This window comes from Eleutherodactylus coqui, chromosome 1 (assembly GCF_035609145.1).
Source record: "Eleutherodactylus coqui strain aEleCoq1 chromosome 1, aEleCoq1.hap1, whole genome shotgun sequence".
NCBI lineage: Eukaryota > Metazoa > Chordata > Amphibia > Anura > Eleutherodactylidae > Eleutherodactylus > Eleutherodactylus coqui.
The window spans coordinates 469,115,665-469,140,828 of NC_089837.1; the positions used below are offsets into that span (position 1 = coordinate 469,115,665).

General features: G+C 43.7%; 1 protein-coding gene across 2 annotated transcripts in view; it reads left to right on the forward strand.

Moving 5' to 3' along the window:
- Window positions 1–22,578, forward strand: part of TFCP2 (transcription factor CP2) — a 60,178-nt gene extending 37,600 nt beyond the window's left edge. The window contains exons 9-15 of one of the 2 annotated variants that reach the window (XM_066584376.1): window positions 1,943–2,018; window positions 4,267–4,360; window positions 7,677–7,767; window positions 10,916–11,013; window positions 11,227–11,369; window positions 15,768–15,819; window positions 20,947–22,578. In XM_066584376.1, coding sequence (XP_066440473.1) covers window positions 1,943–2,018; window positions 4,267–4,360; window positions 7,677–7,767; window positions 10,916–11,013; window positions 11,227–11,369; window positions 15,768–15,819; window positions 20,947–20,984 — 592 coding nt within the window. In that variant the 3' untranslated portion in view covers window positions 20,985–22,578. Of the gene's footprint in view, window positions 1–1,942; window positions 2,019–4,266; window positions 4,361–7,676; window positions 7,768–10,915; window positions 11,026–11,226; window positions 11,370–15,767; window positions 15,820–20,946 lie in introns of both variants that reach the window. The other variant, XM_066584375.1, reaches the window with a different exon arrangement.
- Window positions 22,579–25,164: the final 2,586 nt, after the last annotated feature.

Consider the following 25,164-nt stretch of genomic DNA (forward strand, 5'->3'; position numbering starts at 1 on the left):
TCAAGCCAACAGTCTTGGCTGTTAGATCAATGCTGTAGCTGCCCTACTGCCTAAAAGCCATTAATACCAGGGATGTTTCGGATATGTCCCTGGCTACTTGAAATGTCTTCCTGCAAAGATGTCTGAGAGAAGTCCTTGGCAAGGAAAACATTGATAGACCTTGGCTTGCCCCTGCTGCGGGTCAATAGACCAGATCTGCAGCTGCTCACATGCTATAGAAGAAAAATGGTGCATAAAATTGAAATTTAAAATTAAATTAGTGAAATCCACAGCTAAATTAGCATGAATGTACCCTAATGTGTATGTATGGGAGGGTTATTGGCTCATTATACATAACTCTAAATGGCTCTATTGCATCATAATTTTAGTTATTGGTCATTTTAGGCTGGGTTCACACAGGGCGGATTTGTTGCGGGTTTTCCGTTGCGGTTTTGCCGCAGAAGAACTGCTTCTGCGGCAAAACCGCTTCAAAGGTTATTTTTGTCTTGCGTATTTTCTTGCGGAAAAATCCGCAAGCGTTTTTTTTCCCGCAACGCTTTTTAACTTTTGCCGCGGATTTTGCTGCGTCCATAGAGGTCTATGGACAAAAAAGCGCTGCGGAAAAGACAGAAGAATTGACATGCTGCGTCTTGAAAAACCGCACCGAGCTGCGTTTCCGCACTGCGGCTGTGCGGAAAAAATCCGCCCTGTGAGAACAGCTTTTTGCCAAAACTCATTTGTGCTGCATTGCACTGCAAACGCAGCGGTTTTGCCGCAGTGCGGATATGCAACGGCAAACCGCAGCAAATCCGCCCTGTGTGAACCCAGGCTTACTGTCTACTACAATCATGTAAGCAGAAAAAAAACAATTTGATGTTCCTTTAATGACAGATACAATGCAGTCAAAGTATGGATTCCTTTCTGTCAGGAATAACACTAATATATTGACTTTATGTTGTGCAGTCATGGTGGGTTTTATGCTGGCAATTAGAGATGAGCGGTTCTACGGGCAATGTGATTTTTTTATATTTTTTTTTTTTTATTTTCATTACGTACATTTTTTTAAGGCGATGTCTTAGCTGACTGCTGACAGCCAGACTCCTGCTCTAGCAGCCTGGCAGTTTAACCACTTACATTACTAATTTGGAATTACCCAAGCAATGAAATTTTGTTTTTTTTTCTTATCCCGCATGGTGAATGTCAGAAAAATAATTTTAACAATAGTAAAGCCAGAATTGCTATTTTATTCTTTGTTTGCCTCCCAAAAATGTAATAAAAAGTATTCCAAAAGTCCTATTTATCTCCAAATGGTGACCCATAAAATTATAACTCTTCCCGTAAAAACAAGACCTCACAGAGCGCCGTAGCCGGACAAATACAAATGTTATGGGTCTTAGAAAAGCAATGATGCAGCTTCAGTTTTTTTTCTTGAGGCTGCATCCGCAGGGGCTACAAAATCATGGCTACAATGTGAAGCCCATGGTTCCCAATGGGTGCTTTCACATGAGCGATGCTTTGTAGCGACAGTTTGCAGCCCGTGCGGATGCAGCCTTATAAACATGTTTTATTGTGCTGAAGTAGTAAAAAAAATCTCTATAGACTTAATATTGCAGCAATCGGGCTGATCCAGATAAGAAAGTTATCATATGAATGCTGTAAAAACAATGGTGGATTTTATGGACCACCCTCAACACCCCCCCCCCCCCTTTCCAATAAAAATGAATTAAATTGTAATTAAAGTTGTACTTTGTTATAAGTAATCCATCAAAATCTACAACTTGTCCCAAAGAAAAAAAGCCCTAATATGGCTCTTGCAATGCGATGATAAAAATCGCTTGGTCCTATAGGTACAAAATAGGCCGGTCTCTGAGGGGGTTAAACCCCTTTTAGTGTTGAGGCACTGCTGTGTACCAAGTTAATATGAGTAATATCTAAGGATAATTTCTTCCTTTTTGTTTTTCAGTAATGGTTCACCAAATCACCAACCTGACCCCCCCGCACCCATTATTGATGTAAGTGCAGGAATCCCCAACGCTCAGGTACGTGTCTGACTGCTATTTGTTTGGGCCTTACATAGTGGACATGGCCTCCCCCTCACACCGCACTTCAGTCTTATGAGGCCATGCCTCTGCCCACAGAACCGCTGTACATGTTGTGTAGAGCCCCTGTGTAGGTCTTCTAGTATAAAGCTATTACTGTGTTAGATTGGTGAGAGAATCCATCGCAGTCAGACTGTGAGTTGCATTAAAAGGATGGTTCCCCAGCGTTCTTGTGAATTGGCAGACCCGTTGGCTTGCTGATGCTTGAGAACAAGCAGGACAATCAAGTGGGCTTTATTAAATAGGATTTCCCAGATCAATAGGCAAAGCGCTGTCTGCCTTGTGTAATTTCACATTGCGTCTTTAAACCATAAACTAAGTTATGACGCTTATAGTTCAGGTCCTGTGGAGTCCAGGGAGTTGTCTCATACTCCCCCTGCAAAGTCAACATGTGCACAGTCAGCACGATTATTTACAGAAGTCTGTGCATATAGGACGCAGCTCCCCGTCACCTAAACTAGAAGCACCAGAACTTCGTTTATGGTGCTTTATAGTTGGTGGCAGGTTCTCCTAAGGACTCCTTCACACGGGCAATTTTGTGCAAGCGCTTGGGCACCCAAAAGAACCTATTGGTTTCAATGAGCGTTTTCGTGCCCGCATTTCCGTCGGGCGAAAAGATATGACAGGCTCTATTTTTGTGCGCATTTGCTCACCCAGTTTGCACAAAATCGCACACTGAACGGCACAATTTTACGGATTGATTACACCTCGGACTAAGTAGGCTGCCCCGTCTGTTCAAAAATGGCGCGGGTGTGTCCCACGCCAATGTGAACAGGCCTAGCAATGTAAAAAAGTACAGTAAGAAGCCGGGATCTACTCGCAAGATGACGTGATGGCGCTCCATTCAGAGCACAATTACGTCATGCTCTCTCATGAGGGTCAAGCCGTCACGGTCGTCTGCAGCAGCGCTTAATGTGCGTCCTGGGTTTTTGTCAGGAGAATTTCTATGTAGGTGATTAACAGATTCCACTTAGGACCCATTTAGACAAACCTATTGTTGGACTGTGTGCAGTCTGTGTATTGCATGGACAACACACTGCCCTACAATAGCCTATTAGGCTTTTCTCACATATGTTCTTTCACACGGACCAATCATCAATGTGAAAGAAATCTCTGCATGTCCTATTCATGTGCATTTTCATGGAAGAGAATAGCACATGTAATGTGCCATGTCCCAAAATATTGGGCCATGTGCTGTCCGATGCGAGTTACACCAGAAAACGGTGCAACTCGCATATTATCAAAATACAGCCCTAATGCCATCCGTAACCCATAGACTGTCACTGTAAAAAAGAAAATATATATATATATACATAGCAAAAATGGAAACCACTGAGATTATGGAGGTTCATGATACGTGCTAGGAGCATCCTTACACACATGGCACACATAGAGTAAGGATGCACTATGAAAAAAGGCCTAATCAATGTTTTACTTATGTGTTTTTTTTTGTTTGTTTGTTTTTTATGACTAATGTATTTGTAGTTATTTTATGTGAAATGTTTTTGGTTAAGTCCCCCAAATAGGTTCCTACTGTGGGATAACTAATAGACCTCCGTATGCGTGAGCGATTATAGTACAGCTTGTCCACCTCTATACATTTATAGCCACCATCTATTTCAGGATGACAATTCTGATAGATTTGTTGCATTAAAGCTCCTTGGATGAAGGTACATTTTATGTTTATACCACAATGGGTCTTGCCTTACAATCGATGGCATGTACAAGTAGTATAAAACTTTTTTTTTTTCCTCTAGAGGCAGGTTTATTAAAGGTCTTATACTTGCCCAGTGGACAGATTACTAAATTTGATTTAATGAGCAAACTAGCAGTTTTTGTGCCCTAGTACTGTTCATGTGTCATCTACTGAAATACCCAGAGAAGCGGGCCCATATACGTTATCGACATATGGAGATCCTGTCTTAAAGACACATGCATGGTGGTAGGGCCGTCGGGGCTTCTGCTTTGCTCACCACTGTATTTATATACTAGTTATGGGTTATTGCACAATTTGCATATTCCATTTAGCGAGAAGTAGTTAACGGTGTGACGGCACACACGGGAACCTCACTGTAGGTGAAGCACAGTCTTCTAGAAGAGGAAATGCCCTTCTCAGTGAGACACTGATTTGTTACATAATGTACAGAATGGAGTTTTGTGGAGCTCTCTTTATGCATTTCTCTTGTAGAACCTCTTGTCTACATCAACCCCTCAGGAGGCACAACAGTGGCTACATAGAAATAGATTTGCTGCATTCTCGCGGCTATTCACAAATTTCTCAGGTAACTCCCTAGGAGGAAAAGTGTTAATGCAGTGCTGTTTGACATTCCCTCAACCTGCAACCTACTTTCTCTCCCTCCCCAGCTCCATACACTTGCGTATACTTCTCTCCCACATGAGTGAAAAACGACTGAGCATGGAAAATGCTGCTTTCTGGGCGGAAAGGCGAACACTGAAATAATCGTCAAACTGGGTGCACTCTAGTGTAAGCAGAAGCGGCGCCTGTTAGTCGTAGCTGCCAGCTGTGGCTTAGAGACAGCAGGCACTTTCCTCTTGACATAGTGGGATTGTTCCGCGGATATAGGTTGGCTTTTATAAAAGACAGGGAATTTTATGCTTCTCATAAGAAGTAGTTTAAAAACATTTTAACCATTTTTTAGTGTGTGCCATATTTGCCCGACTTATTACAATCTTTAAAGTGCCACTTGGGTGAAAAGAACACATTTTTCAATCCTTGACCTTGAATTGAATGGCTGTCATACACTGGACGTCTCCTGTGTATATTGCAGTCACTTCCATGCAGTGCGGCCTCCTGTCCGATACTTATCAGGCCTTAACTGTGGGTTTTTGGGTTTTTTTTGGTTTTTTTTGAGGATTTCTTCCTGCCTTTTCATCTATGCTTTACTAGCAATCCCATGAGATTTTAGCACAAGATAACAGCTAGAACCTGTACTAGATCAGCCTGCTAGGAGGACACTGCCATTCCTTTCTGTAGTCTACATTCACCTAAATAAACTACAGACTATAAGAATACAGTCAGGGAGAGGAGCTGTGATCTCCTTCATTATAACTGTGTGGCAGGAGCCTCTAATCAGCAGTACGAGTTTCTATGGTCCCCACCCCCACCTCATGAAGAGTGAGTGTGATCGAGTCCATGCGATATCACACAGGAATGATGTGGACTGAAATACTGACTCCTTGAGAGAACATGAAGCCAAGTAAGTCAAGTTTTCAGAACAAGGTCACATGACCCACCTGAAGAGGAGGAGTACAGGAAGTTTGAGATAGAAAAGAGATACATACATACATACATACATACATACATACATACATACATACATACATACAGACTAGTTAGATGATGAATGAGAAAAATTCACCTGAGTGGCCCTTTAATAAAGATGGCACATCTGCGCTCTAACTTTCTCCTAAGCTCCTGGCTATGATCTGGCATTGTGTTTTTGCTATGTAACCCTAAACTTCCCTGATGGTTTACTGCTGGTATAAGGATATAGCGAAGCTCCATCATATTGGGAGCAGGGTATTTGAATGATCTTAATATTTAAAGGTTCAGAATGCATAGTAACATAGTATGTAAGGCCAAAAAAAGACACATGACCATCCAGTTCAGCCTATTACCCCCCCCAAACCCTATTAACTTCATGTTTGTACAGTGTATAGTTTCTCCTGCCAGGGCTGTAGTGGTCATAAAAAGCACCTCTACCAGACTTCAGATATGGAAACCTACTTATTGGGCTATACGTTTTCTGAAGGGTGCGATGTAGTCCGTAAGGTTGGGCTACATTCTTGTTGATCTGGCATGTATCCGGCATGTGGCATTTTAGGAGAATCCAATGTAACCGTTTTTGGAGCTCCACTTGATGAAATGTAGCCAGCGGCTAGCTCTAGGCTCTCGTCTGCCGTAATGCACCAGTTTGTAGAAGCGTATCCAGGCAGCTACTTTTTTTTATGCTCATTGTGTTCACTCAGAAGTATACAGAATCCGAACTGTCCAGCTTTGGAACACACATTTGCTTAGCTGATCCAACCAAATCTCTTTCTACACTTCTAGACTTTGATATTCTCTCTTGTTTTATTTCTGTGTTAAGCCTCACGAACCACAGCACTTTATATTTTTATTACATTTTTGTTAAAAATCCCTCATCCGTCCTAGGTTGGCTAGTTTAATCATTGTGCTGCAGGGATTATATTCTGTTCATACTACAGGAAATTGTCATTTACTTAGGTTCTCAGAGAAGTTCCTTGAAGGACCTTGTGGCCACTTCAGTAGAGAGAAAATAAAGCTAGGCGTAGGAAGACTTAGAAGCTCTACAGCACGAAGGTCACACTTAGTCCCTCCACGGCCAGTTTTTTTTTTTCTTTTGAGTACTTAGTGATGTGCAGTTTAGAGTGAAAATACAGTTTTTGCCCACATTTTTCATATACAAGGGGTGGACAAAAATATGGAAACACCATACGAAATGCATACGGAATTAAAATGATTTTAATCATTAGTACTGAGCTTCCTTTTTGACCCCTGTTTGGCTGAGAGCTTTCCTGCCAAATTTGTGTTTACTTCACCTCTTGCCCTGCTCTGAGTGGTTTTGGTTGCCATCTGGTAACAGCAGCCAAGTGACTCAAACCCCCAACCAATTGAACTTTGCTGCTCGGACAGATGTTCACTTCTGCCCGGCAGCATCGGTGTCCTATTACCTCCACTTAAAATCGGTCTCTACAGGTCTTATTGAAATATGGTTTATAATCCCATGAAATTTAAGGCATGCATTTTGTATGACGTTTCCATATTTTTGTCCACCCCCTGTACGTGGTCAGATGGCTTTCGGATAGTAAATATCTGAGATGCCTTCTCGAGCTTAAAGCCCTTCTCCATGTCGGGAGCTCTGTATATAACTAGAGCAATGTCGCCTGTAACTGACCAATCAGAAGTGTGCGTTTAGTATTTTCCTGCATAGCACAATTCTTGCTTTAGTGGGCTCTAGGGTCCATCTCCCACCTTCCAAAAACCTTAATTATCAAAAGTCCTAATGTAGATATTTGGGATGTTGTGTGACATCTGTCACCTGCATGAAACAATCACTTGATTTTCTGAGGAATTACTTAGACAAAGGCCAATAGGACAGAGAGCTCCACAGCGCCAGACTTACAGATAAATAGGACTTGATGTAGGAACTGGGAGAGTAAAGGGTTTGTCACATGCCTACTGTCAGTTGAAGAGGTTATAAAACTATGACCGATGAGGCTGTGACCTGAGACCACCCACTTCTAAGAATGAGGGTCCTCAAGTCCCAGTTCTTGACTAGACCGTTTTGCAGGCATTAAATTAATGGGATTGTTGGAAACGGGTATAATGGGGTCTGTTAGGTGGAATGCTTAAAATATATAATTTCCTCCATAAATGTTGGTTTCCTAATTAGCAGTGCTTCACCAACCACCAGAATTGTTTTGGGGTGGTTTCTGGATTTTTAGTCCTTTTTCGTCTAGCTCTAGGTTTTGTAGATGATGGATCACGTTGTAGGATTAGACTAAGATCTCTTGTTGCTGATGTGAAGCCAACCTCATATTCTCCATTTGTTTCAGGTGCAGATTTATTAAAGCTAACTAGGGATGATGTCATTCAGATCTGTGGCCCTGCTGATGGGATCCGGCTCTTCAATGCACTGAAAGGGAGGTGAGGCCATGTCCCTGGCTTACAGCAGCTCTATCTACACTTTTATGTGCTTTCCTCTGGCTATTACTAACCCCTTGGGGATGAAGCCTGTTGGCGCCTTAATGACCATCGTCCCATTCCAGGAACCATAACTTTATCATTTTTCCGTCAGCACAGCCATATAAGAGCTCGTTTTTTGCAAAATGAGTTGTATTTTTTAATGGCCTATTTTTCCACCCACGGAACTCTAGAAGGGCTTGTTTTCTGCAGGATGAATTCCATTCATTTATCCAATTTTTTGGAACGTATAACATTTTGGTTGCTTTTTATCCCATTTTTTTTCTATGGGCAAGATTAACCAAATCTACAATTCTAGCATTTTTTATTTTTTTTACTTGTCACAGAGACGGAAAAGTCTATAGAAATCAGGTTAAGCCCTTTTCACAGTTACAGACTAAAATTTAGATTCTTTATTAAAGATATTTTCTTAAAAACATGAATGGGCTGACACACATACAAAAGACAAAAGGATCCAGAGGTTATCCTTATGACGATACTAGCCTCCACCTTTAGTGGCGGACTTATAGAAGGCTAAGTAATGAATAAGTGCTACCAAAGAAAGGTAGAAAAATCCTAGTCAGTTCAAAACTGGTAGAGAATGTGGAGAACAGCCAAAATGTATGGTATATTACGCCTTCAAAAGTGCAGTAAATTGCTGCATATTGATCTGCTAGAGGTCATCTCAGAAATATTGTCCAGTTAGATATAGCAGTGTCTCAGGCTCTTTTAAATGGATGAAAAAAGAGAGGAAAAGCTCTTCCCACAGTGAGGACCCCTATAAATAGGAAACCACAATGGGAGTATTTGGATAGAAGAAGCTCGACGCATTTTCCCACAATTGGAGTTGTGGTTCATCAGGAGCCTGGATTAAACAGACAGTCAGTAGTACAGCACTTGCTTGGTCGTAATAAACCAAAGGTATAAAGATAGTTCAGATACTATCATGTGGTCCCCCACTAAGGTGGAGGCTAGTATCGTGATAAGGATAACCTCTGGATCCTTTTGTCTTTTGTATGTGTGTCAGCCCATTCAGGTTTTTAAGAAAATATTTTTAATAAAGAATCTAAATTTTAGTCTTTTATTCTTTTGAACGGCGATCACCGTGCAATATAAATGATATGGTAAATAAATCTTGCAGGCTGGTACAATTACAGTGGGGTTTTTTTTTCAACATTCAAAGACCCCCTAACATTTTTCTCCTTTTTTTTTTTTTTTTTGGTCAACAGCGCTGTGTAAGGATTTTTTTTTTTTTCTTGCAGGTTGTACTTTATAATACTATTTGTTGATTCATACAACAACTTGATCACTTTCTACTCTGTTTTTTGTTATGTGAGATATGCAACATTACCTATTTTCACCATGTTTTTTTTTGTTGTTTTTTTTTTTGTTTTTTTTATTGGTGTGTACAGTGCGAATTAAATAATGTACTAACTTTTATCTCTGATTTTATTACAAATGCAGCGATACCACATGTGTGTTTTTTATTTTATTTATTTTTTTGACACAGTAAGGGGAAAGGTTAGGTTTTGACTGTATTTTTTAATTTAAATTATTTTTTTGAACTTTTGTTATTTGTGTCCCACTAAGGGACTCGGTTATCAGCACCTTTTATCACTCTACTAACGCACTGCTATACATCCGTACCGTAGTGCATTAGAAAAGCCTGGGAGGTCAGCCAGTGCTGAGCCTCGTATTCCACCACAGCTGGCTGACCCAGTGGCTATATCCATACCTCCGGGTGCCACAACCCCCTCTCTCTGTTAGCCTTTTACATGCCACGGTCGTAGCGTGTCAAGGGTTAAACACAAAGGGTCAAAAGACGGCGCTGCAGACTAAAGCCCCTTAACGGCCGCCATCAACAGACATATGAGCGGTTGTTAATGGGTTAAAAGCGCCTATTAAGATATTGTACTGACCTACAGCCTTAAGGCTTATTTTATACAACGATTGTCACTAGTAATTAGCTTAAATGAAGGAAAGTGCGCCTTAATCGTTAAGTCTAAACGGGAGCCATCGTTCGTTTTTCGATTTGTTGCTCAGTTTTAGCTGGAATAAAAATAATCGTTGGATCGCTTTGATCTCGTTATGTTCAAACGCTCCCCGCTCGGTGTTTCATATGGAAATGTGAAGTACTGAACAATTCTCAACGATCTACCTTCTGCACGAACAACTGCGAACGACTTAGCGGGCCGTTCGTTCAGATGAGAATGGTGCCTGATTCCCCACTGGTCTGCAATCGCTGCTGCAGTGACGGCGATGATGTCCAGACACCAGGGACATGGGGTTACTGCAGCTAATCACAGCTCACTTCAGCGGGCGATTAGCTCCAGCGGTCATATATCCCGGTGTGGGGGCACCATCAGCATGTTCTGACCTCTACAAAGATGGTCATTCAAGTTAAGTGGAGGAGGTCCGCTGTGACATTCACCTATTTTTAGTGATAGATCCTGTGTTCTCTATTTTTAGGTGCCACCATTTATTGTATTCCTGCCTCTGATATTTAGATGATTGCTGAAAAGTTTTCTCTACAGAACAGGAACTATAAGGCTATTAATTGGCTTAGTGATCAGCATGAAAAGTGCAATACTTTTAGAATTTTGAAATTCTTTAAAAATGTTTTAAAACCTAATTAATAGAATAGGTCTTTTCCTGATGACAGATTCCCTTTAAGTCTTCCAGGACGGAAGCACTGATGACATTTTCAGCACATTAGATTTATGGTGCTTTAGTTAGGTTTCCGCATGGCTTGTTCTCTACGTTTTTAGATGAACCCCCAGATTTTTTTTCAAAATTGTATAATGGGGGAAGCCCGACCCCTTAACCGTACCAATCATCAGAACGATGAGGGCTGAGTGCTGTGCCAGGCACAGTGGCACTTATGGAAGAGCTGCCCTGTCTTGGTAAAGGAGGCTACAGTGCTTGATACTTCGTTCTGATACTTGGGAGGTGTCGGACCTTCCCTCTATCAACCGATAATTGGTAGACTTTACCAGAACTGCAGTAGCATTGTGTTGGAGTCTTCCTCGGAAGGGCCACCAGTTTGCTGCTAGAGGATAGGGAGTGAATGTTGGCCACGAGCATTAATTTCTTTCTTCCCTCTACCCTCTAGGGTGGTACGACCAAGACTCACAATATACGTATGCCAAGAGTCACAGCAGCTAAGGGAACATCAGCAGCAGAAGCATGAAAATGGAGAGCCTGGAAATGGTGCTTTTTATGGTAACAGATATTACTTAGGATAGTGCAGTGATGACCCGTGACTGAGAGCCAAAGCCGGTTACCGTTCTGGTTAGACCCAAATAGTAACACTGCACAATAGTTTACCACAATTGCTTAGCCTTCTATCAGTAATGCTGGATGCATGTAGTTGGGTAGAAGCGATTGTCTATATTACCTTCTCCTCCTCTTCTCCCCCAATAGTGTATCATGCCATCTACCTGGAGGAGCTGACGTCTCTGGAACTCACTGAAAAGCTAGCTCAACTTTTCAACATTTCTCCTCATCAAATTAACCAGATTTACAAACAGGGGCCCACAGGTATTCATGTTCTTATAAGTGATGAGGTAAGTCGCTCACACACATGAACTATGGAGCTTATCGCCTGATTGAGTGACTTTACAAGCGAAGGTGCTTTTACACGGAACGATTATCATTCGGATTCATGCGTTCCAACGGGAATTGGAACGATTATCAGTCAGTGTAAATGCATCCAGCAACTGAGAAGGCGTTCGCTCCTCATTCCTCATTCAGTTTCGGTGTGCAGAAGACCGAACGACTTATTGTGTCGTGTAAACAGGCTGTTGTTCACTTATGGCTCTCTAGCACAATTCAGGGAGGCTTGATCGTGTAAAAGCACAGGATCATGATCGCTGGAATCAGCCTTTTGGGCGTCTGTTGCCCGACAGATCGTCCCATGTAAAAGCACCCTAAGGGTCTCTTCACACTGCGTTCGCAATGTATATCTAAAGTATGCTGCAGATAATTTCCTGACCTGTACCTCATATGCTGCTATGTAGGCCTACAGTAGTGCTAGTCTCCCATAGGTTTCCATGTTAAAAAAAAAAAAAAAAAAAATATATATATATATATATATATATATATATATATATATATATATATATATATATATATATATATATATATATATATATATATATATATATATATATATATATATATATAAAATCTTACAGTGATTTCTTGTGTGGGGACACTGTTTTGTGCACTTTTCCCACAAGCCTCACTGATAACCATCCAATAACCGCACACACATTTGCATTGTTGGTTACACAGCTATAATTGGCTTAGTTCCTTGTGTTTTTCATCCTGCAAGTAGGATTTTTTTTTTTCCTTGCATTTTTATATTAATTTGCTATTAGTGGTTTTTTTCTGTTATGTTAAACTGTTGTGAAAAAAAAGTTTGTGTTTTTTCCCTAATTTTTCACTGCTAATTTAAGTCACAATTATTTACTGAACGGCTGTGAATGCCCTTGGAAACACTTTTATATGCTAGATAAAGGCTCTGCATGGGCTAATGAGAAACACTGCAGTATGTGGGCATGCCTTTACCACCATGGTAGTATGCAGAGCCCTATTGAAATGCAGTAACACTGTTCAAATGTGTGATACAGATCAAATGCGGTCAGTATACTCACATATCATTAAGGCACTTTTGAGATCTTTTTTTTTTATTTTTTATAAACCATACTATTTTAATGAGAATGTAATGTGTGCCTGTGCAATGTGTATGTTGGAGACTTCTAGTAGAAGCTCCCTATAGACACATTATTCCATTGGAGATAAACAGACTTACACCCCAGTATGTTCGAAAACAAAAGAAAAAATCTGACTTTCTTGGTTATCTGCTTTGTAAGAACAGTAACTGTAAGAAGATAAAGCTGGCGTCTTATCTGTAGAGGCTTACAAGAAGACAAAACTAACCGAGAATTTGTATATGGTTTCCAGTAGTCTGTATAGAGATTCTTTTTGACCATGAACTTTACTGGAGCGTTGAGTATAAAGTATTGCATGTATGTCTCCTAAACCCCCATTGAAGCTGCTATGAAAGAAAACTAATGTATATTGAAGGTTATTTTATCACTTTACACCCTGCTAACTTGCAAGGCTAATAGATGAGAACGTTGAACTCTGTAATCTTTCTGTGGATGCTTTAAAATCACTATTGTGCTTCCTAGGCCAGCTTATTAGTACGGCTTTGTAGTAAAAAAAATTTGCCACCCCAGGGCCTCCCTCACACAGGCGTTTGCAGTAAACGCAGTGTTTTCAAACGCTGCATTTACTGAGTTTTCAGCACAGCTGATAACGCAGCCAAGGAAGCTGAAAAAAAATCAAATGCTCCCCTAGTAGGCGCCGTCCCTGCAGGCTTCCAGGCAGTTGTCTGTGCCTGCAGAGTAACTCTTGCTGGTAACAGGGTCTCAAGACCACACCTTCAGCAAGAGATTGCGCTGATTGACTGAGCCGCGAGCCATTCATTCATTGAATTGCTGTGATTGGTGCATCCAGTGCTGGCTGTGATTGGCACTGGATTAGCCAATCAGAGCTATCTCTTGCTGGAGGCGGGTTCTTCAAACCCCGTCACTACCAAAAGATCCTCTAACAAGTTCCTGCAACCTCGGAAAGGAGCGCCAGGGTAACAAGTTCCTGCAACCTCGGAAAGGAGCGCCAGGGAATCGGTGAGTAACTTTTTTTTTTTTTTTTTTTGTAGTGCAGTCAGCACTGCCCAAAACGCTCAAAAATACACAGAAGTACCACAAAAATTATCTTGTTTTGATGCTAGCAAGGCTTGCTCTGCATAGTACTACTAATGTGGAGGACTACAGTTTCCATGTTTCCTCACCCTTCTTGCAAACATTGCCTTTATTTGCAGCGGCCTCCATGTCTGTCTGTTACAGTGTGTAAGGTAGTGAGGTTTCACACCTGCGTTGGGGATTCCGCTCTCCTCCGTTCAGGGAGCAGGAAAGGGGAGTCCCTGCAGCTGAATGGTTCCATCTCTGGACAGAAACAAACCATGCCGGGCGGACCCTATTGACTATAATGGGGTCCGTCCGCTTTCCACCCAGCTCCCCGGTATTCACAGCCAGATTGGCAACGGAACTCCCTGCCAGAGGTTCAATCGCAGATGTGAAACAGCTTTTACTCCCTCTCTGCTGTTGTGGTGTTCACCTACTCGTCACGATCTGCTGCCCCTCCAGAGAGCTAGTGGAACGGGAAAGTCAGGTGCACTGCAGATAAGAGGCATATGTGTGATAGGAGATGCCTATGTGAGGTCATACATGCAGTAACGCCACCATCTTCCTGGTGTCCATTTCCTGTACGTGACAGGACGGACTTAGGCCAACTGCACCCGAACATGCGGAATCCAGCTGTGATCCCGGCCGGGACCCCCATGTGCCTGCAAAATCTGTATTGTGGATGACCACGGAGGCTTGCAGGCGGTCAAGGGAATACAGATTTCTTTTTTTTTTACTTAATATTTGTATTTCCCACGCTGTTGCTTAGCGATGATGCAGTTACTGACGGCCCATCCACAGTGTTAATTGCAGAAGGGCTGTGGATCTGATGGCCTCCATTGACTTCAACGGAGGCTGTCTGCAGAGTCCACAGCAAAATGGAGTATGGTGCGATTTTTCCATTACTCGTAGAAGACACAAATTCTTTAAGCGAGTGTGAAGGAAAAAAGCGACAGTACATGCTTTCCAATGCGTGCTATTTGCTGCAGATCCTCCGCCTGGGAACAGACTGCAGATTCTGTTTGTGTGAAGCCGGCCTTACAGAGGATCTCAGCTACAGACAGTACATTAGTTATTGACTAATTTTACTACTTGTAAACCATTTTCACATCATTTTCTAAAGTCCAGAAAACTTTTTCAAGGCTGGGTCCACACGGAGGAATGTCTGGGGCCGGCGGTAAGCCTGCCTCCCTCCAAACTCTTGCCATTTGATGTAGACTTTGAAGCTAGTTTCATCCCGTACTCCTATGCGGAATTTACCCCCTCATTGACTAGGTGAATTCTGCAGGGGAAACGGCGATAAAATTGAAATCCTGCTCTATTGAATTCCACACCACATGTCACTTTCTGCACGGGTTTTGTGCTGATGATTCCCGAAGCTTGTAGATGAGATTTTCAAAATTTCATCCATTTTTCTGCTACTGTAAATGCTGCAGAATTTCGGTTCGCATCCGCCCCATGTGGGCCTTCCTTAGGGTGCCTGCACTTCTTGCAGTGATCGCTGTAACTGCATGAAGATCACTACTAATTGCCAGGTGGCACGTAAGGCCCTTTCAACAAAAAAGCCATCTTTTGAGTGATAACAGTTGTGTAAATGTGCGCCCATCGTGCACTTTTCGTCCATCGCTGACTTCAGGTCCGCATGAAATCCTCGTCCCTCAGGACGATAAGATAATGGGGACCCCAGGCTGAGTTATAGCATTCTTTACCAGCTGCTGTCCTGCTGGAGAGCAATGGCCATGTATTTGGAGAACAGACCACTCGCTGTTCTCTGAATACATGCAATGAAATACTAGAGGTCTGATTTAGGCCATTAGTATCAGAACTGTCAGATTCTCATGAATTTTGAGCAATTATCTGTGTGTGTGTAAATGCACCTTTAGACTGAAATATTAAGTCCAGGTGCCGTCTGGCATTAAGTGGTGATCTGCATGCGGTTGAGCGGGTATACAGGCGCCCAATCTGTATGTGATTCAGAAGGTGTCAGAACAGGGCTTTTATACCAGTAAACCTCTCGGTGATGTTGATGCAGGATATTACCTGTAACATTATACACAGAAGTTGTCTGCAACTGCTCAGGGGATGGTTATAGACGTCACGCTGCTTGTGGTCAATGATCCAGACTTTATACTGTATACAAGCTGCGTACACGGACAGTAGTGCCGTCTCCAGGAGTCATTTATTAACATTATTTTTCTTTTTTTTTACTAGATGATTCATAATTTTCAGGACGAGTCGTGCTTTGTGTTGGATACAATGAAAGGTAGGTCACTGGCTTGTGTGTGAGCCCTGTATAGGAGTTTGGCCAGGTATGAGCCAGGCGTTGTGTCTGGCACCTTCCCAATTCCCTCTGTAGGTTTTTATTAGACCACTTTTTTGCAGCCAGTTTAATTATGAATTCCAGCGTTAATCAATTATGAACACATGATTATAAAGCGGATTAGCTGGCAGTAGCTGCGGCTCTGATATTACAGAACACTGTACTTTATAAGATCGGGCACTCTGTCCAATGTGACTCTGCAGTAGGCCAAGTATTTCAGTTTCTTCGTGTTTTGGTGTAATTAGGAAGTACAATTTTTTTTTTTTTTTTTAGAGATTTGTAAAATAAAGAAAAACTAAAAATTTGGGATTCTCCGAAAGTTTTAATAGTTGATTTTATAGATCTCTACTCCAACTGAAATGCGCTGGAACATGTATTCATGGGTTTCAGAGCTGTTATTACATTGATCAAAACTAATAGCTGCATGCTAATATTATAAAGGGAGTACCCCTCTAAATGCAGCAGCCTGGAGTATGAAAACGGCTAAGTAGGCCATACCACGCTGTTTCCATAGAGAGGAATGGGTATTAAGGAAATGGCATAGAATAGCTAGCTATGCCGTTTCTTTAGAGGCTACTTGTGTACAGAGGACATCTCTTTCCACTTGTGTAGCGCTTGTTGACCGCTAGACATGGCTCTACAATGCAGATTTTGCCCAGTTAAAAGTTTGAAGGAAGGCGCATTATTGGAATGTGAGAAGCTGGATGGTCACATAGACGACTTGTTGCCACCTGGGCCGTTCTTACCAGACTGTTAGGAGGTGTTGGGACCAGTGGATGCAAGGCGACCGGGCACAGAATGCCCTCGGCAGACCACCAGTAGAGAGGATTGTCTGATTGTCCGACAAGCACAACCAGCTCCAACTTTTTTTCTCCACCATCCGGAGAAGGTGGCACCATCATTACAGGCCTCCCATGTCTGTTGGAAGTATTTCTATGCGGTCGCCTTAAGGACTTTTGGTCTCACATCGCCCATTACATGTAGTCCGTTTGCAGTGGTGTTTTGAACAGCAAAACAGGACTGCTGTGGAGTGGAAGAAGGTTGATTTTCGTGACGAATCCAAATTTAGTTTGGGCACTGACAGACATGTTGGTCTGGGAGACCTAGGGGTGAGCGCCTCAATCCTGCCCTTGCTGCACACTGCCCCCACTGCTGGTGTGATGGTCTGGGGGGCACCCAGTCACTCCTAGTAGTGGAACGAGGGACAATGACAGTTCTGCCATGTGTCAGGACATCCTGCAGCCACATCTGTTCCTCTCATGGCTGCTTCCAGTAGGATAATGCTCGGCTGCACAAAAGGGTGTCACAGGAATACCTCCACAACATTGTCACACTTCCGTGTACGTGTATCACATCTTGTATCCAAGCTAGAGGTGGTACAACAGGGTACTAGTGCCTACATGTCTGCCCATGTCACACCTAGTTTCCAAGCTAGAGGCGGTACCACTGGTTACTAGAGCCTCCATGCCCACCCATATCACATCTTGTATCCAAGCTAGAGATGGTACAAGAGCCTCCATACCCACCTGTATCACATGTTGTATCCCAGCTAGAGGAGGTACAGCAGGGTACTAGAACCTCCATGCCTGCCTGTATCACATCTTGTATCCAAGCTAGAGGCGGTACAACAGGGTACTAGTGCCTACATGTCTGCCCATGTCACACCTAGTTTCCAAGCTAGAGGCGGTACAACAGGGTACTAGAGCCTCCATGCCCACCCGTATCACATCTTGTATCCAAGCTAGAGGCGGTACAACAGGGTACTAGAGCCTCCATGTCCGCCGTATCACATCTTGTATCCAAGCTAGAGGCGGTACAACAGGGTACTAGTGCCTACATGTCTGCCCATGTCACACCTAGTTTCCAAGCTAGAGGCGGTACAACAGGGTACTAGAGCCTCCATGCCCACCCGTATCACATCTTGTATCCCAGCTAGAGGCAGTACAACAGGGTACTAGAGCCTCCATGTCCGCCGTATCACATCTTGTATCCAAGCTAGAGGCGGTACAGCAGGGTACTAGAGCCTCCATGTCCGCCGTATCACATCTTGTATCCAAGCTAGAGGCAGTACAACAGGGTACTAGAGCCTCCATGCCCACCCGTATCACATCTTGTATCCCAGCTAGAGGCAGTACAACAGGGTACTAGAGCCTCCATGTCCGCCGTATCACATCTTGTATCCAAGCTAGAGGCGGTACAGCAGGGTACTAGAGCCTCCATGTCCGCCGTATCACATCTTGTATCCAAGCTAGAGGCAGTACAACAGGGTACTAGAGCCTCCATGTCCGCCGTATCACATCTTGTATCCAAGCTAGAGGCGGTACAGCAGGGTACTAGAGCCTCCCTTCTATTGTTCAGTTTTACACAATAAATAACTTTTGCTCTGATATTGTAATCACTTATATCAATGTTACAATCACACAGAGAACGTTTCATTCGATTCCGACAACTCCTTCTAGGGGCTTTATTATTTTGGGCAATGAGTGTGTATAATGCATAAAGTCAGATAAGCACTTTATACCTGATGCAAACATTGTGAGAAATCAAATTAGTCCACTTTGTAATATATGTTGGCAGTATTTGCACATTGCATGTATTCAATGATGATCATTTAGGGGCCTTGCATGCTTCACTCATAGCCCGATGGCCTGGCGTTGCTGCAGCAGCCTGGAAATGACTGGTCAGAATAAGCTTCAGACTAGATGCAGTGCTTGTGTATTGTCATTGTAGTAGTAGACCTCTAGTGGTCAACCGTGGAACATCAGCACTACTCGTACATTAGTTTTCATCATTCTATATGTTCCCACATTATACTTCAGATACCCTTTTTCTTTGTAGGTTTATTAGCATGCTATTACTCTTTATACCTCAGTCACCTTTAATACAGTAACTTTTCCAGCTCATAATTTTAAGGGAACCTGTCGCCAACCTCATGCTGCCCAAATCATGGCTGAACTTGTAGTCACGGGAGGAAGCCGTGCTGTTTAACCCCTTCCCGCCTCAGGACATATATTCTTACATCCTAGCTGGGAAGGGGTTCCTGCAAATGGACGTAATCTTATGTTTTATGGATGGCACGGGATCAGAAGCTAAGGCCTTATGTCCACGGGCGGGTCGGATTCCGCATGCGGGAGCCCACAGCAGAACCCGACCCTGCCCACGGCCGAGGACACTGCTTTACCTGTCTGGGTCTTTTTTTTCTCTGCTGCAGATGTGTGTGGAAGCGCCCGCCAGCATGCCGCCGCACATGCGCATTAGAGTTTGTGTGTTTTTTTTTTTGTTTGTTTGTTTTTTAAACTCCTGCTTTTCTGCGGAATACGTGGCCCGTCTGCAATTAAATTGGGATGGGCTGTGGATCAGATGGCTTCCATTGACCTCAATGGAAGCAGTCCGTGCAGGATCCGCACTGAAATGGAGCATCTACAAATTGTTTTCTGTTCCAAAAGGTCCGCAAATTGAATCTGCATGCTTTATTTCATTTGCGGACGCCCATGTATCCCTATGGGTGGCTTGATTCACCGACTTTCCGCAAATGAAAGATACATCACCCAGCTCCCCATCACACCCCCTAACTGCACCATAATGTTGTTTATAGCGCAGTAGGGATGTAACAAGTTCCCTTTTAACTGTGTATTCTATTAAGTTCTTCCACAGGCAGGGCTTACTAAGAAGACATCCTTGGCAGGCCTGGGAGTCTTTACAAGGCCCCATGCTGCTATGGTAACCCGCAAGTTTGTCACAGGGGTAAACTTCAGATGATGGAGGAAGCCGCTTCACTCTGTTGAACCATTTAAATGCCGCTCTCAGCATTGACAGCGGCATCTACAGGGTAAACTGCAGGGATCTGACTTGTCTCCAAACCAGCCATTGATGTCAGCACAACATTGACCGTGTACATAGTGGGCTTGGCTCCTGAGCCGGCTCCATACACTGACATACACTGTACATGGATGGCTCGTGTCAACAACTGGTTAAATAATAGTGTATATAAAGCATTTCAAATTATTTTTTTTAGGGGAGGGGACCGGAAAAATGGCACAAAAAAAGATTTTACAAAGTCTGTGACAAATCTGCATTAGATTGTATCCTGTTCATCGACAGCATTGCATCAATGGTGGGCAGTTCCCCACCCATCAGATAGCTGCCGCCTTGTAAACTAGGAGCAAAGTTTCTCTAAAACTATGTTCACATGTAGCAGAAAATCTGCATAATTTCTGCATTTAAAATCTGCACCAGTGATGCCGATCTGTAGCCAATTTCACCGTTACATAAATTTACAAAAAAGTGTGATCGGGTGCTCACGGGATAAAGTGCAAAAAAAAAAAAACATAGGCAGTGGCACTTATGATGGTAGAGGTCTCTCCCCGGGAGACCTACGGTATTGGGGAAGACTTCCAGTGAAAAAGAAATGCCCCACATACAGAGAATTCAGTAAAAAGGTTTAATCTCCCAAATTTGTACAGACAGTTAAAAAATGGAGCCTAAGACACAAAATTAAAAAGGTATAGCTATAAAGTAACAGGTGCATATGTGATATGGCCGAAACACCCGCAAATTTACATTTGACGGCACAGGCACTACTAGAAGCATGACAGACTTTGCTCTAATCCCTTAGGCCCAATGTCCACGGGCGGGTTGGAATCCACCTGTGGGAGCCCTCAGCAGAATCCCACACTTCCCGCGGCTGAGAACAATTATTTACCTGTCCGGATCTTCCTTCTCCTTTGCTGCGGATGTGTGCGGGCGCGCATGCACAGTATTTATTTATTTTTTTTAAAACTCCTGCTTTTTTCCGGAATGTCAGCTGCAGGGGTGCTGCGGATTGGACCGCTTCCATTGACTGCAAAACAAATCCGCATGCTTTAAAGCATTTGCGGACGCCTGTGCATCCCTATGGGTGTCTTGATTTGTAGGTGCCCCGCGTGGAATCCACAAATCAAACTGCGCCTGTGGACATTGGGCCTTAGACTTTACAGAAGAGAATTCGGACACGATACATTGTATTCATTGAATCACTTTGTATAATAATGGGCATTAATGTTTGTCTTTTTGTTTTTACCCTTGTTACAGCTGAAACCAGCGACAGCTACCACATCATTTTAAAATAAGGTGCTGCACGAGATCCGCCTTGTTTCCCTCATCACTGAAGACAGACTTGGTCTCTCGGCGCTCTCCAATAGACTCACAAGACTTGAATGCACTAGAGACAAATGAATCTGCAGCGTGTCGCCACGTTCCTGGCATGCCACGCAGCCCTCGCATCTTCCATATTGAGACAGTCGGGCTGTTCCTGATTGTGCAGACTCAAATCACATCCATTCGGTTATTGCAGCAATGGCGCACATAAGTGCTTGCATCTCGTATGGATCGGGTTTGGTCTTCACAAGGACGAGCGGTTCTACTGAAGACTGAACTCGGATGATGTATGAACTGGCCGTACCACTACATTGGCTGGCGTCATCCTTTTTATACTAAAGAAGAAACCTTTGAAGCTGATCTCAGAGGCTGCTGGAAGACGCGGATACCGTATTCTTGAAGCATATTGGTGTATGTTATTGGTTACCCCATCAAACTGTACTGTCTGATATAGATGGTAAAGGGGGTTAGTATTTTTTTATGTAGCATGTGTCTTTTTGTATGATGCTTTTTGAAACACCAGTCATCTTTCCCAGCTGCCCCTGTTCTCTTCCAGCCCTCAGATTTCTACTTGTCTTTATATATTTTTTTTTATGGATTGCCACATGAGATGTTTATATGAATGCAGGACAAGTCCAGTTCCTGTTCAGATGATTGTTTTTCAATGCTCTATATAAGTGATCATATGCATTATCATCCGTGCTACCTGCTGTGTCAACCCCCGCCCCAATCCCCCAACCCTCAATCTGTAAATTTATTCTCCAACTCCTGATCCCTGCATGCAGCAGTATGTATGGCAGGGAGTGCTGAGACTCTGACATGCGGTCAGCGACCAATCCAGTGCAAAGTGACACAAATCAACACAATTAACAGTCAGTATATTCTTTTATCACCACTTTCAACTCCTTTTTCTGCTGTTCCCCCATCCTTTCTCTGCTATTGCCCCTCCCCTTTTTTTCTGCAATTGCTCCCCCCTCCTTTCTCCACTATTGCCTCCCCTCCTTCTTTCTCCACTGTTGCCCGCCCCTCTTTCTCTGCTATTACCCCCCACTCCCTCCTTTCTCCAGATATCTTATGATTGGATCCCCTGTCTTGTGTTTTTTTTTTGTTTTTTTTTTCTTTCTTCTTAAGCCTTATTTTTGTAACTTTTGTTTCTCTCCAGTTTATTGATGCCTATCATTTCCAAGAGATTTGCTCCTCTATTCTGCAAGTCTTGTGGGACAGTGAATACCTCCAATAATAAAAAAAACTGCTGGCATTTCGAGAACCCCACATCCTACGGTTATAAAATGTGTCATTTTTTTTTCCATACAACATTGAGACTAATATGTGAATATGTTGGGTGTGAATGAATGACTAACGAGAAGATGTGTTCCTTTATTTCAAACCGTTCTTACTGCCAGTTTTGTGTTTGCCTATATTGATCACAAGCATGTGAACGGCTTGAAGAGTCCATTAAAGGACTATAGCTGGTCTTCAGATCTACATCCAAGAGGACAACAAAACCCTTTATTTCTATCCTTTTTAATACGGTATAATGTATTTCCTAATAAAGTGATAAACTTATTTGGCCTTTAAAGCAGTTATTTTGTATAGGCTTAGAAGTCTCCGGCATTGTTGGAGACTACGTTGTAGTTCTGCTGGTTTACCAACCACTTCTGCCATGTTGAGAATTAACATCAGCCATAAATTGTACTTAGTTTGGTGGGATCAGCTTGCAAGCTCCAGTATGTGGGGGCGGCCCCTAAGCTCCAGTATGTGGGGGCGGCCCCTAAGCTCCAGTATGTGGGGGCGGCCCCTAAGCTCCAGTATGTGGGGGCGGCCCCTAAGCTCCAGTATGTGGGGGCGGCCCCTAAGCTCCAGTATGTGGGGGCGGCCCCTAAGCTCCAGTATGTGGGGGCGGCCCCGATGGTTTTTGGGTAGCAAACATTATGCGGGAAATAAGTTGTTGATTAGTGGATTTCAATATACCCCCAATGAAGTAAGTATCCCTCCTGAATTAAACCCGCACAGGGCGAATAGCTGTGGTTAGAACCATGTTAATGTTTCCGCATTTACAGCAGATTTTTTAAAAGGTCCGCTACAGACAGTCCGAAAATAAATAACCAAACTTAAAGGCTCATTTAACCCTTTCCAATCCACTGTCTGACGTCTTCAGAAATTCTGATTGAAGGCTGTACAGTTCCGATGTCTGAAGACGTCCGACAGGGTATTCTTACTGTATATTACTGGCCGCTCTGTTGTCTGGGTCCTCTCCAGCATGTCACATACAGCAGTACTGGCTCTAGCCAGCAGATGGCACCATTGTAAAATGGAAGAAAGAGAGCCCCCTAGGAAACCCTAAATCCAAAATTGGATTGCAAAGGGTTAAACTTGTTCAGGGTCCATATTCTTCCATATAAAATACATACCAAATACACATTGTAGATTTTGGCCGGACTAAAGCATTGGGGATAGAATCCATAATCGTTTTGCTGACAATTTGCATGAAATAATATCTGCGAGACCTGTTTAAAAAAGGAGATTTTGCACCATTGAATTGGACGAATGGGAATGCTAGATCTGTAGGGCCATCTGTGCCAGAAATCGGTGTCATCTGAGGATTTTTGCCACTAATTAATTCTGAATCGACCCCGGATTTATCTAATGTGCACTTTCCACAGGCAACTATTGTCCAAATAGTCACTCAATAGAGAGAATGTAAGCGACCGTTCTGTGGAAACATGGGTGATGAGCGAGAATTCATTCACTAGTCGCTTCGGTTCACCTCCGCTAAAAAATAGTTCATTATCGTATGGGGTAAGCAGGTAATCAACTAACCAACAACTGTGCAGGGAGGTAGTTGATGTAGAGCCTTGTGTGGCGGAGTGTTAAAGGGGTTGTCTCGCGGCAGCAAGTGGGGTTATACACTTCTGTATGGCCATATTAATGCACTTTGTAATATACATCGTGCATTAATTATGAGCCATACAGAAGTTATACACTTACCTGCTCCGTTGCTAGCATCCCCGTCGCCATGGTGCCATCTAATTTCGCTGGCGGCTTGCTTTTTTAGATGCGCTTGCGCAGTCCGGTCTTCTGCTCTGAGCACGAGCCGCTTCAGCGTGCTCGCCGCTACAGCTCTTCTGCGCATGCGCAGACGAGCTGTATCTTCTCGGGAGCGCGCTGGAGCGGCCATTCTGCTACCATCCTCTCTTAGAGAGGGGTGCAGAAACTTCAGCAGCCCTGCCGTGAAGCCGCCCAGCAGCCCTGCCGTGAAGCCGCCCAGCAGCCCTGCCGTGAAGCCGCCCATGTAAGTGAGGGGTCGGGGGTGATGTGTGCGCAGGGGGGACTGTAGCGCTGTGGCCCCGGGGCCTGGCGGTGGGTGACTGGCCCAAGAGCGTGTGCCGTGGTCGGCCGCGTTCAATCCCGAGGCCCGGTCGGTGGTTGTGGGGTCCGGTCGGCCGCTGTGGGGCGTCTGGTTGTCAGGGAGACACAGCTGGTAGCGTCCCGGGAGCGCGCACGTCGGGCTACAGCAAGCGACGGGAAAAGAGCCGGCGGCCATCTTGGGGAAACTTTTTATAAGTTGCTGAAACGCTGGAACTGTAAGTAGAAACCGGCTAGAAAAGTCATTTACAGGGGGGCTTAGTAATGTATGCTGAATAAGGGGGACTGGGCAAAAAAAAAAATTCACTGCTTCCTCGAGACAACCCCTTTAAGGCCTCATGCCCACAGCCGGGTTGGATTCCGACAGCGAAATCTTGCAGCGGAATCAGACCTGGTGTTGGTCAGAGACCCTATACTCACCCGTCAGGATCCACGGCGTGTCTCATCCGGCGCGATGACGCGGATCCGCGACGATTCGCTGCAGGACGGACAGCTTCCATTGACTGCAATGGGAGCCGTTCGTGCTATTTTCCACACAGAATAGAACATGCTGCGATTCTGCTTGTGGGCAGGGAAGCGTCTTCTAACATGGCATGTCTATGGACTGTCATTGCTGCAGAATTCGTGCCAGGCATCTGGCTGTGAATCCTGTAGCGATAATCCGTCTGTGGGCATTGGACCTAAGGCAGCAGAAATGCAGTCCTAAGCTCTCGGTCACGACCTGAAGATTGCGGGTTCAATCCCCGGTGGTTCAGGTAGTTCTCAGCCTTCCATCCTTCCAAGGTT